This window comes from Psammomys obesus, unplaced genomic scaffold, assembly GCF_907164565.1.
Source record: "Psammomys obesus unplaced genomic scaffold, mPsaObe1.curated_primary_1811, whole genome shotgun sequence".
Taxonomy (NCBI): domain Eukaryota; kingdom Metazoa; phylum Chordata; class Mammalia; order Rodentia; family Muridae; genus Psammomys; species Psammomys obesus.
Window position 1 is genome coordinate 9,007,419 of NW_026585987.1, and position 13,941 is coordinate 9,021,359.

Here is a 13,941-nt window from a genome sequence, read left to right on the forward strand (position 1 = left end):
CTCTGCCTCTGCCTCTGCCTCTGCCTCTGCCTCTGCCTCTGCCTCTGAGCAATGGGATTAAAGGCTTGTGAATTCTATTTGGTTTTAAATCACAGTATTTGCAATGTCTTGGACATTGAAGAATGTGAGCACACTAAATGTACTTTCTAAAACAGATTTTCTTATTTTTAATTGTGTGTGTATGTGTGTGTGTGTGTGTGTGTGCATGTGAGTTCAGATACTGAGAAAGGCCAGAAGGTGTCAGGTCCCACAGAACTGGAGTTACAGATGCTTGAAGCTGAAGTTGAGCCCTTGGCAAAAACAGTAAGTGCTTGTTACCACTGAGCCATCATCACAGTTCCCACACTTTTACTTTTTAATGCCCATTTGTCTATAAGGTATTCTTTAATTACTTCTGGCATGACTATAAAGCATGGATATCTAGAATCTAGAAAAACTTGGTGACATGGGAGACTCATAAGCCATTGGAATTGAGTCATGTATCCTTAGGGTTTAGGTGGAGAACAAATGGTTAACCGAGAAGTCAAAGGAAACAACAAAGGGCTTGTTTACAAATGTGGAGGCAGTGAATGGAAACTACCAAATAAAGAGAAATCTCCTGCAGCTGACACTGGGTGTGCCTTCAATCCTGAAGGAGCCAGGTGAGAGGGAAGGGATGCAATCAGAGAGCCAGTACTATGTGGAAAGGTCTGTCTGAGAGAGTTGGAACTTCAGGGAGGTGAGGGCACAACCATCTACGGTGACTCCCCCAGAACGGTTCTGAAGAAACCTTCCTCTCTGTAGCTCTGTAGCTGTTGCCTGGGGGCCACATGAAACTGGAAGCTAGAAGTCATGTGATCCTCTGGAGGGAGCTGATAAAGGTTAGGCTCAAAGGGCACAGTACAGCAGCAAGAAGGCTGGAATGGGGCATCTGGAGAGCTGAAAGGAAAATATCTATCACAACTAGCAACTTACTCCTGTGCCCAGGGTTTATGTTCTGTAGTTTGCCACAGTCCCCACTGTTCTCTACCACACCCAGACCAGAAGCTGAATACCAAGCTGCCATTGTGGCATCATAAACACCAGTGGCTTTCATCAGATACAATCATTTATTCATTGACAGATCTACCCAAAGTGAGCAGAGGATATAGGAGGACCAACTTATTGAGAAAAAAGGAGGAAGAATATGTAGGAGAAATACATTTTTGAGCTTAATATGCAAACAAAATACATTCTGGTTTTCTTTTAAAACTAATTTGGGGACCGGAACAAAGGCTCAGTAGTTAAGAGTACTTGCTGCTCCTGCAGATGACCCAAGCTTGGTTCCTACACCTACCCTGAGTGGTAGAATCATACCCTATAATTCTGCCTATAATCCAGCTCCATGGGGATCAAGCATCTCTGGCCTGCTCATACACCTGAACCCATGTACACATATGTCCATACCTCATATATCCACACTTTTAAAATTAGGAATTTTGTTACAATTAACTTTAACTCTAAGCATATAATTTCATATTTTAGAAATAAAAGATCTTGAGACCTCTTGCCAGGCGCAGAATCTTGTTGAAGGTTGTACAACTTATGCTGACAGCCAGCTACTGTCACTACCAAGTCGGCTGCGGTTGTACTCATCTTTCACAAGACTATGCCTCCCCTGGGGTGAGGAGCCTCGCACAGTGATGAGTCTGAGGGGGTCTTGTTAAAAGGCCTGCTACTTTGTCTAAAGGGAGACAACAGATGAAGCATTTACCCAGAGCCTTCCTTCTCTGGTTGCTCCAAGCTTTGCCAAGCCTGTATCACATGCAACCATTTTCTTTGCTCAGTTTTGCTGCCTCTTCCTTTCATGGATACCAGTCCTTAAGAGACAAGTTGTAAAATATACCCCGTCCTACCATCTGTTTCCAGAAAGCCCAGCTTGGACCACTATTGCGATCGTCTTGACCTTGCCCATGATCTCTTCAGTGAATGAATCTAAATTCAGCAGTAACCTATGTTTTGGGGAGTAGAATAGATATAACTGAGCTAGTCCTTCAGTTCATTGAAGCTGTTATGGCATTTGAAATAGTAATTAAAAACAGTGGCAGCCTACAGATTTAACACATTCCTACAGACACGTGACCTGCTGACTCTTCCATTATCAAGAATATTAGTAATAGCTTCAAATACCACTTTATGCAAAGATATAAAAGCAAATCAGGCAAGAGTCCTTGTTTTCCTGAAGCTCTGTGTCTCGCTGGACACAGAAGATAAAGAGTAGACCCTAATTCCTGAGTCTCAAGCTTGAGTGGTGGGATACTAGGATGCTAATGAGAAAGGATGTAGAGGAAGCCTAATCAATTGGGGTCAGAGGGTGACTCCCATCTGGCGTCCTATGAGGTGGACATTAGTTATTTTTCTCATTGCTGTGTCAAAATACCTAACTAAAAAAAATCTGAAGGAAAAAAGGCTATGTTTAGCCCCACAGCTTGAGAGAGAGAGGCAGAGGCAGGCAGATCGCCGTGAGTTCAATGCTAGCCTGGTCTACATAGCGAATCCAGGACAGTCAAGGCTGCAAAGAGAAACCCTGTATCAAAAAACAAAACAAAACAAAACAAAAAACCAGAATGGCCCCCATAGAGTCATAGCGAATGACACCTTTAGGACACGTGGTCTTGTTGGAGGAAGTGTGTCCATGGAGTGGACATAGGGATTTCAGTGCTCAGTGCCTGGCCCAGTGTCTTTCTCTTCCTCCCGCGTATGGATCCAGATGTAGAACTCTCAGCTACTTCTCTGGCACCACTTCTACCTGCATTCCACGATGTCGGACTAAACCTCCGAACCGTAAGCCAGCTCCAGCTAAAGGTTCGTTTTCCTTTATAAGAGTTGCCCTGGCCATGGTGTCTCTTCACAGCAATAGAACCCTGACTGAAGCACTTACCATCCACCATGTGGGCAAGGCAGGGCCGCAGAAGGGTGAAGTGTTGTCTCATTGGGTCCAGGGTCAGGAAGCAGAGAAAAGGGTGCTCAGCTGGCTTTCTCCTTCTCTTCAGTCTGAGGCCTCAGGGAGAGTGTTACCCACATTCAGGGTGTGTCTTTCGTCCTCCTTAATCTTTTCTGAAAGCACCCTTGTAGAACCACCCATCCAGCTGAAAATGAAGATTGATTACTACAAGGCTCTTTTCGGACAGCACATAGAAATGACTTTAAAGTGATCATGGCAGAAACCAAGCTGGAGCAGTCTGGAGTCTGAGTGTATTTTGCGAGCCTTGAGAAAGGATGAACGGGATGAGGAACTCTCAAACCTGGCTTTGGATTCGTATTTAGGGTTACTTACAAACGCCTTCCAAAATCACTCTCCCAGTTTTTTTGAATCAGTTTATCGCAGGGTGAAGATACAAATTTTAATAATGTTTTAACTCTACTGTGCTTGGTCTGGATTCCCTGGAAATCGGACACCACAGACAAGCTAAAAATGCGAGGGTTTTCTTTTGGGGGACGGACAGGAAAGAAATGGTGCTCTCTTTCTCGATCTCTCTGTCTCTGTCTCTCTCCCTCTCATGAGAGAGAGCCGGCCAGGAAAGGTGGAGGATCCCTGGCTCAGCGAAGGCACGAGGAAGGATGGCTGGAACTCTGAGGAGGGGTTAGCAAGGGCTCTAGGGAGGCCTCGACTGAATTTGCTTGGTGAACATTTTATATATGTAGCCCCTACCCCTGTTATCCTTAGTACAGCCTGTAGGAATCCTGACAAACCTGGTGATGTCTCCCAGAGCACAGTAGTGGGAGCCTTTGGTTCATTAAATTTCACACGATTGGAGGAATCTGATGTACTTCACCGGAATGAGAGGAGGAATGCTGAAATGGGTTGAAGGTGAAGCGGTATTTGTGTTCAAGTTAAAAATTTCAGGTTTTCTTAGAGAAATATTTTAGTGTATTTTAAATATACAGAGAAACTGATTCACCGCAGGAGAAATTAAAGATAAGGAAAAGAAGGGAAGAAAAAAAGGGAGGGAGAAAAGAGAGACATGGCAGAGAAGGAGGGAGAGAAGGAGGCTAGGAGGTAGATGGGAGAGAAGAGGTAGAATGAAAATGAAGAGAATAAATGGAGGACGGAGGAAGGAGAGAAGTTGGGAGGAAATGGGGTCCTTGGTCACAGCTTTGATTCGGGTTGTGATGTCTTCCCTTTTAAGCAGTCTGAACACGGGTTAAATTTAAGTTGCAGGGAGTAGCACAGAATTGTACTCAGCTATCTATTTCTAAGACAAAATAGGAAGCAATGTATCAAGAGGCAGCAGGGAAGAGTTCAGTTATGAATAGGACCCTTGATGATACATGGGTCATGCAGATAGGCTTCTTCTGTAGATACAGAATCAAGTCTAGGGAGAGGAAAGCCCATGGCCTTGATGTGTATGAGGCAGGAGGCAGGGTCACTTGCTGAAAAGGTATTTTATTGGCAGCTCTTCTCACATGACAAAATTCCACACACAATCTACAACAAAATCACATTTAGTATATTAAAGTTAATACTTCAAATATATATTAAATAATTATTACACAAATCTCTCATAGGTGTCTGTCCATTTCTTTGAATATAAATCAAAGATGATATATTCTCTTGATCTAATTTGGACTTTAGAACCTGACATTTGCATTGAATTCCTGCAAACCTTAATCAGAGAAAATGACTGGAAATGCAGGCAGCATATAATTTATATTTGATGCCAATGTTAGCAAGCAACCACTTCTACGCCATGTAATTTTTTATCTAGTGATAAAAGAAGTTCACCACAAAAATACATGCTGGCTAATGCCACCAAACTAATTCCTAATCAGAGGCTATTTGAGGTGAGTCATTTCCAGCCCAGAAGACTCAGAGCCTCGTGTCTTATTAATTGAGCTGTAGAAGCTGCTGACATTCTTAAAATTTCAAAGCAATTGGCTGGGTGGTGATGGTGCACACCTTTAAGTCCAGCACTCTGGAGGCAGAGATGGGAGGATCTCTGTGAGTACAAGGCCAGCCTGGTCTACAGAGTGAGTTCCAGGTCAGCCAGGGCTACACAGAGGAAACCCTGCCTCACAAAACTAAGCCAAAACACATAATAGAAATCTCTTTTGAAGGCTTTGATCTATTTTATGGATTTTTCAGTCTGTGTGTACATGTTTCTATGTGTGAATGGGCATCTACACATGGCGTCCAAAGGCTGCTGTTCCTCAGTCATTGTCTGTCCCCTTGGGTACAAGTCTTTCATTGGTGTGGGACTCATCAATTAGGATGGAGAGGCTGACCAGGGACTCCTACCTCTGCCTCTCCAGCACAGGGACTGCAAATACTTGTCACCATACATGTTTTTTACCTGGGGATTTTTGATTGGATTCAGTCTTCAAGCTTGCCATGTAAACACTTTACCAACTGAGTTCTTTCTCTATCCCATACAATTTTTGACTTAAAAAAAAATTCAACAGGATCTCTCTTCAGAAGCTCCAAAGGATCTTTGCAATTTACATAGATAATATATGAATCATTATTTAATTAATGATTTAAAACAAGAAAAAAACCTTCTGAAGTGTGCATCCTAGATGGGGGAACTATAAAAGCTTGAAATAGTTGGTATGGAAAATGCTGGGATAAGCTGAACTGAATCCTATTCTATAAGAACGCCAGGAAGGGAATGAACATTGCCAAGGCTGCATTACTGTCAATAATAGGAGCAGCATTAGGATTTACTAATTTTGAAAAACATTCCCCAGTCTGCTGTCTTCTCGGCTGTTGAGGCATTGTGTCTTAGATCATGGGGCTTAGTGTTCTTAGCATACAAAAGCCAGTGCTTTACAGCCTGGAATATGTCTCAATAGGGGGGCCACCCCAGGCCAAGCACTGTCGTTCATTGCCCGTGTTCCTTCTGCTGAACAACTTTCTAGAAAAGTGGTTCTAAACATCACTAAGTTCTGCAGAAGCAACTGAGAGCAAGACTAAACCCCCTTCTAAGAGACTTCACAGTAAAGCATCACTGTAAAATGAGAGCGAGTTTCAACATTCTTCCTTGCAGTGTTCACAACTGCAGTCCCCCTCCATTTCTCTAGCCAACAATGGTATTTAAACAGAGCACAGAATTCAACCATGTGTGCATGGATCCACAAAAATAAGACTTTAGACTCTTGGACTCAGGTTAATCTTAGAATGTGCATACAGAATGTGAAGCATGCTTATCAAATAATTAACATTTGATTTCACGGTGAACAAAGAGGAACCAGTTTGATAGAAATATTCTGCTGCTGCTCTAGTCTTCTGGAAAGTAGAGGAATTAACTCTTCCTCTTTTGGGTAGGTAATTTGAACAGATAATGAAAAGCAATAGGTTGTCTTCTTGTGAAATTAAACATTCCTTTGTATTCTTTTTTCTTCTTCCTTTGGAATGTCTTTCTTTTTTACAGCAGAGGAAATTCCCAACTGATGGTCTAAGAAAAGTGCCATTACAAGAGCAGAGCTGAAGCAAAACGAGCTCTTTAAGCCAGGTGTGGTGGCTCACATCTGTCATAACAGCCCTTTGGAGGCTGAGGCAGGAAGATGGAAGATGGCCTGAACTACAGAAAGAGAAACCCCCACTTAAAAAGAAAAAAGGAAGAAAGAAAAAAAGGAGACACTTAGTAACTCTTCTATCTCACTACTGATCTTCTGACATATTAAACAGAGTTCGTTTTCCAAGTTTAAAATTTCAAAGCTTTATAAAGAGATTAAAATTTCATTTTGTACATTCGGTTTTTTTTTCCTATGATACCCAAGAAAATTCCAATTAAAATCCATGTTGTCCACTGACAGACACAGGAGAATGAACAGAGCTGAGTGCTAGTCATTGTCATAGATGCAACCTGAAAGAAGAAGAATACAGCTTTCATTGATTCACTCATTACTGTTTATTTGGGCTTGTGCATGTGTCTGTGTCTGTGCCTGTTCATGTCTGTGCACATGCATGTGGGTGTGGAGGACGACTTCTAAGGACATCCTTAGGAACCTGGTGCTTTCCCTGAGACAGCGCTCTCACTGTTTCAATCTCACCAGTTAGAGGGGGTCTTCTTGTCTTCTTCCCCAGGACTGGGATTAAAAGCACTTGCCACTGTGCCTGTTATTTTCATGTATGTTCTAGCAACCAAACTCAGCTCCTTGTGATTGCAACATGCGCTTCACCTACTAAACCATTCTATTACCACTGTCTATCATGGTTTTGGAGACAGGGCCTCATGAAGCCCAGACTGCTCAAAAACTCCATAGATCAGTGAACAGGACTTCCAATCCCTGAGCCTCCTGTCTCCGTATCTTAAGTGCTGGGTTTGAATATTTAAATACAGATTATATGTAATGCATCTTAAGATTTTCAAGTTAGAAATATGTGCAATTCAATCTCTCCAAATTAAGATAAAAAGAAAATGAAAACAAGCCTGTAGGGCATTTACTTAATTAGTCATTGATGTGGGAGGGCCCAAAACATTGTTGGTGGTGCCATCCCTGGGCTGATGATCCTGGGTTTTATAAGACAGCAGGCTGAGCAAGCCAGTAAGCAGCATCTTCCATGATCTTTGCATCAGCTCCTGCTTCCAGGTTCCTACCCTGTTTGAGATCCTGTTGTGGCTTCCTTTGATGGTGAACAGTGATGTGAAAGTGTGGTGACACACACCTGTAATCCCAGCACTTGTGAGGCAGAGGCAGGCAGATCTCTGTGAGGCCAGCCTGGTCTACAAAGTGAGTCCAGGATAGCCAAAGCTACACAGAAAAACTCTTGTCTTGAAAAACCAAAATGATTTTTTAAAAAGTGTAATAGAAATAAACCCTTTCTTCCCAAATTGCTTTTGGTTGTGGTGTTTCATCACAGCAATAGTAACTAACCCTTACTAAGATACATTCATTGACAATCCAGTTTCATCAACATGCCTAGACAGATTTATTCTCCATCAGATAAGACTAAAGATTAGTTTTTCTGGCATTCCATCACCTTTTGGAAATGAGATTAGTTAAGCATCAACAAACAAGTATTGAAATCTTAAAAGACTAAAGGGTTGGGGCTAGTGATGACAAAGTCTGTGAAGAGTTGTTTGCAATTGAAGGAGATGGGTTGATCTCAGAACAGATGTAAAAACAAAACAAACAACAACAAAAACCCTGGCTGGAGCCAGGTGTGGTGGCAAACACCTTTAATCCCAGTGCTTGAGAAGCAGAGGCAGGTGGATCTCTGAGTTCAAGACCAGCCTGGTCTAGAGAGTAAGTTCCAGGCCACCAGGAGCTGTAGAGTGAGACCCTGTATCTAACAAAACACACCCACACCCACACACACACACACGTGGCTGCACAGGCGCACCTGTACACTCAGGCCAAAGAGCAACACGCATAACTGTGCACATTTTGTTGAGATTAATGCTTTAGGCCATCATTTAGAAGCACCTGAAGATTTTACTAGTGTTATCACTTATAAAATATGTACTTGTTAATTGACCAAAGATTTGTTGGTCTGATATTTCAGCATTTGCCAACTTTACATTTGTTATATTTCAGTATTTGTTCATTTGTTCAGTATTTGTTAATTTCATATTTTAGAGGTTACAAAGATAATTCATTGTTAACTTCTTGCATATTTTGGTTGCTGTAGTATGGATACTGCTAGTTTTAAAACAAGGCCCTATTTATTGACCAAGAATATGTTTTTCTGTGATTAAAAAAAAAAAAACACAAAAACCCTTAACTCATGTTATAATACAAAATTTGCTAAATAATTCTACCGTTCACTCCTTCTCACGTCTTTCATCTCTTCCCCATTCTGTTTTGTTTTTTTTTTTTTTTTTTTTGGACACAGGGTCTCTGTAGCCTAGGCTTGCCCCCAATTTTCATTGTGTAGTTAAGGCTGGCCTTAAACTTCTGTGCCTCCCGCCTCTACCACCCAAGTGCTAGGATTACAGGCCTACCCCATCATGGCTATCTCATATTTTCTCACTCTGGAGAATAAATACGCTTCTTTTCCTTGATTTCCTAACCTTGATGGGGGGACGATCCCCCGCCCCCATGACACCAGATCATTACCTTTCTTCTTATTTTTGAGAAATTTAAATTCTGATCAGATGTGATGGCTCTACTTGAGCCAGCAAGCTGTTTTTACTGCCCCGTGGTGGGCCCTGTATGAGACTCACCATCGGCGATGTCGTCGTAGATTTCTCCATCGCTGTAAACACAGAAAAAAATTCAGTTCATAGAAAATATCTTCCCAACATTAACATATGAAACAAGCCAGCACTAAGATGATTGCCATATATCAGAAGCATTTAGAGGTGAAAAGTGACGGTGTGTATGTGCAAGTGGACGAAGGTTTCAAGTTTATGTCTCCATCTTCCCTCCCTGGCTTCGTCGACTCCTAATCCATTCTATAAACAGAAGAGCAAACACACGCCTTGAGAACACAGACTGTGCTCTACCGTGAGCATTGCATGGGCACAGGACTTCTGAACTGCCTAAGAACTGGGCTTTGGTGGCACACACCTTTGATCCCAGCACTGGGGAGGCAGAAGCAGGCAGATCTCTGAGTTTGAGGCCAGTCTTGTCTACAGAGAGAGCTCCAGGACAGGCAAGACTACACAGGGAAACCTTGTCTCAGGAAACGAAAACAAAAACAAAACAGAAAAGAACGGGCGCAGAACTGAATAAACTGAATTGACAAGGCACAACTGTCTTCCACAGGCCTCAGTCCAAAATTGCAATGAATTTTAACATCTATTAATACTAGATTCATAGCTTAATTTTTTGAGTTTTGAAAGTTCTAAATCTTAGATAAATGAGATATAAGAGTTGGTACAGAAAACAGCCATATCACTTCCACGTATTTCTAGTTACAATGTGTATGTATGAAGCATAAAGTATTTAAATACTAATCATGGAATATATGGTCATCACAGAAGTTATTTTTATATTACTTACTGTGGAGATCACATCCACCACAGTAATTTTGGCTGCTTTTAGATGGTTTCAGGTTTTGCTTAGTTCTGAATCTTCATGGAGTAGTCTGTTAGCAAACATTGAGTCAATCTCATGCACGGGGAGACTTACAACCATGAGTCAGATGTAAGCTTTGATTGTAAAAGCATGTGGTCTAATGAGTGATCTTTAACCAATAGCATAATATATTTTAAATATAAACACAGTCTGGAAACACAGGATACAGTTCTCAGTGTCGGAGCTGTGAGGTAGCTGTGTCACTTAGGGTAGAGATGCTCTTGGTTCCTATCTCTGGCTTTATCTTGGCGGCGGCGGCAGCGGCAGCGGCAGCAGCAGAAGCAACAGCAGCAGCAGCAGCAGCAGAAGCAGCAGCAGGCCCCTCATTGCTGCTAACTGTGGCAGATGCTGTGAGCTCCCTACGTCATCTGTTTGGATCCTTTCTCCGAGGTGGAGCGAGAGTTTGGCTAATGGAAATCTGACGTGAATGCAGAGGACAGGTTTTCCTATCATCTATTCTATAACGTTTATTGACGCATCCATTTTCACAGAGAGTGAACCAATAGTCACTTGTCACCCTTTCTCCATTTTCTCCCAATAATCCCGCAGCCACCACAGATGAAGATGTGTTCTTATCTGCAAGACACTCTTTTCATACAGTTTGCATCTTTCCCAGGACAAAGCTTAATCAGAAGTCCTGTGCCCACCACTGTAATGCATGTGCTGAAGAAGACGAAGCTGTTACAGTTGTTCTTCTGTCTGCTCTCTACTGGTTTTGCTGACAGAACTCGTAACATGCTTGGTCCTACTTAGATGTGTGTCTTGTTGCTTGCGGTAAACTGTTTGTGAACCCTTGGTTCTTTCATTATGTCACTTTTACAAATATTTCTATTGCTGTAAGACTCAACCTGATAGTGGGGTAATTATCTGTTCTGGGTTTCTTGGAGTAGAATCTTAAAGTGTTTTGGAGGAGGGCTTAAGTACCAGGATGTGACAGACTATGCAAAGGTCTTATTCATAAGAATATAAGAGTCATTGATTACTATTTTTTTTGTGTGTGTGGGGGGCCATACTCTCAATAAGTGCAACCTAATAGAGTACTCTGCCTAGCGTGTGTGTGGAAAAATCTTCAGTTAGGAGCTAAACTATGAACTAGTAACTGGTGATATTCATACCTACGACACTGACACTAGTTGCACAACACTAATTGGCTCTAATTAGTGCAGCTCAAATACTACAGTAATTAGTGAGTGAAATGCCAGCAATTAATGAAAAGGGTAGTGTCTTTGCCCTGTGTGTCTTCAGTGTTTGCAGAACAAACCGCTCAATGAGTATAGAAGACCATTCTCTATGACAGAGCCAGGATTTCTTTCTAGTTCAGACTAGCACTTTCAGCTTTGTTATTAGCACTATTTATTGATAGGAATATAATATAGTTTTTAACTTATTATGATAGTCCCATCTATTGCATTATGTAAATGATATCAGTACCTTTTCCCTTAAGGAAGCTATGTTATTTTTTAACAAATACAGTAGTAGAAAGAAAGGGCCTTACTTGTCCACCAGGTAACTCCGAAGGACATAACCATCTATAAAGAAAAAAGGAAATGTATTCTAATTACAGATAAAGCTTTGAAAATATTTGATATTTAGTTTCACAAGCTTGCGTACAAGTGAGTGATTGTAAGATAATATACTGAGGGTCTGGAGAGATGGCTCAGTGCTTAGGAGACACTGTGCCTTGTCCACAGGACCGTTTGATGCCCATCAAATAGCTTGTAACCACCTGTAACTCCAGTCCAGGAGCTCTAATGTCCTATACTGGCCTCTACAGGCACCCACAGATGACACACCCACACAGACACATCTTTAAAAAGCCAATTTCTTGAACAATTATACCTATATAGAACGTGCCGATAGAGGAACTGATCATGTTTCTACTCTTATTTTCCCTCTTCTTAGCACATCTCACCGACCCCTTTCCTATTTGATTTGTTTCCTTTTTATTAATTTGTAAAGTCAGCATAAAAGGTAATTTCAATATGGTATTTTCATACATCTCTCCTTGCACCTTTGTCTAATTTATTCTCTCCTCTGGCTGCCTTTCTGTAAACTTCCTGCCTTTTTCTTGATGGTTTCCTCCCTTTTGCCAAATAGTTCCTCTTTCTGTTTTGATGTTACATGATTTCCATTATCCCTTTTTCTACCTCTAAGGTCCCCCTTTCCCCTCTTATGCTCTTCTTCCTAGGTCCCCTCCCACATACACATTTAGAAATAGGTTTCATATATGAAAGGAAGCATGTAACACTGTCTTTCTAAATCACGTTTATTTTATTTAATATAATCATTTCGAGATCAGAGGACAACTGGCAGAAATCTCTTCTCCCACTATGTGAGTAGGAGGGATTGAACTCACAGCTGCCAGGCCTTAGCAGTATATATACAAAATTATAAACTGTTGATAAAGACTGGAATTTTTCTAACTTGAATTTTTCCATTAAAAAAAATATCCCCTGGAAGATTACAAAAAAATAAAGTTCATGAAAGAAAAATGTAACCACTCTTTTTTGGAAATTAAGGATTATTATTTGCTGATGCTTTTAGGTAATTTGCTTTTGTAATTAAATTAGGTCTAATTTAAAATTCAATTGTGATAAAATGTTGCAGGCCTGGTTAAACCACCACTAGCAGTCTTTTACATGACCAAAGTTAATAATTCATAATGCACAGCCTAATTATAAATGCTATATTATCTTGCACTCTCAGACCCTTAGTATCCTCATTTATTTCCCTTGCTCAAGAATTCTAAGTTACAGCCCTCTCTTTTGTTGATGACCCCTTTCCAATGCTATTAATCAATTCTATTCTTTTTCTCTCCCTCTCCCTAGCTCTCTTTCTCTGTGTATAGGGGAGTGGAGGGAGGGAGATATCAGTGGCTGTGAATATTTAAGAAAAAGTATTAATATAAAGGAGGTCACAGGTAGGATGATAGGATGAGGCTCTATTTGAGTTCCATGATGATGTGATAATTTAGGGCTCATTAACTATAAAATTGCATATATATATATATATATATATATATATATATATATATATATATATAGTGCTTTTACAGGATTGCCGACTTTTAATGTAACACAGGCTTTACTGTCCAGCGCTTTCAAGTGCTAAAACTTTATTCTATTCCAGGATGGCTTATGATGGTGTCAAAACAAATGACTTACCATGAATTGTTATGTAATCTTGGCGGTATAGTTCCTAGAAATTCTTTTTTTGTGTAGGAAGAAAATGTTCTTTTTGTTCACATGGTGCATGTTCACTTACTAATATGAGATATTAATAGACAAAAATGAGAACTATTTCACTAAACAAAACAAAATCATGGCTTTGGTGCAGAACAGCTGCTGTGTTTAGTCTTACAATACAATGAGTGCTGACATGTGCAGAGTTCTCACATGTCATACCAAGCTGTCATTCGGAACCCTTCTGCTCACGGAGCGGAGCACAGTACTTGGACAAATGTCTTGAGATACGTGGTGGGGTAGAGCAGTTATCAAAATAATCCCCCCATATGTGCCAGTCAGTTTCTTCCTAAAATGTTTGTTTGCTACGACGTCTCAGGATGGACAACTGGTGAGAAGACATTAGAAATGTGGAGTTACCAAGGAAATAGATAATAGCCTTGGAAAAATAGAAATAAACTTTATTTTGTATTTTCAGTTTTCCCTTAGTTGTATTTGCAGAGAATATAGTTAGTTACTGAATTTGGTCTCCTACAATTAAAAAGATACAATTAAAAAGATCATATTATGTGGACTTGCCCAAGCAAGTGAACCAATATTACACTTGAAGGGGAATGAGACACAATGAATGACTGAGTGTAATTTATTATTTTGGTGTTCACACGGACTAATCTATTTCCTTTCCTTCTTGGTCTCCTCCTATTGTTTCTGAGACTTCCTATTAAAATGACTTTAAACATCTTATTGTTCATTCATTCGTTCATTCATTCATTCA

General features: G+C 40.7%; 1 protein-coding gene across 1 annotated transcript in view; it reads right to left on the reverse strand.

The window, feature by feature from the left end:
- Nucleotides 1-4,417: 4,417 nt before the first annotated feature.
- Fyb1 (FYN binding protein 1) overlaps nt 4,418-13,941 on the reverse strand; it is a 139,097-nt gene continuing 129,573 nt past the window's right edge. Inside the window, exons 17-19 of the mRNA XM_055601147.1 lie at nt 11,480-11,513; nt 9,129-9,160; nt 4,418-6,824 (exon numbers count right to left, since the gene is read on the reverse strand). Of these exons, the coding sequence (XP_055457122.1) occupies nt 6,802-6,824; nt 9,129-9,160; nt 11,480-11,513 (89 nt within the window). The 3' untranslated portion in view covers nt 4,418-6,801. The remainder of the gene's footprint in view (nt 6,825-9,128; nt 9,161-11,479; nt 11,514-13,941) is intronic.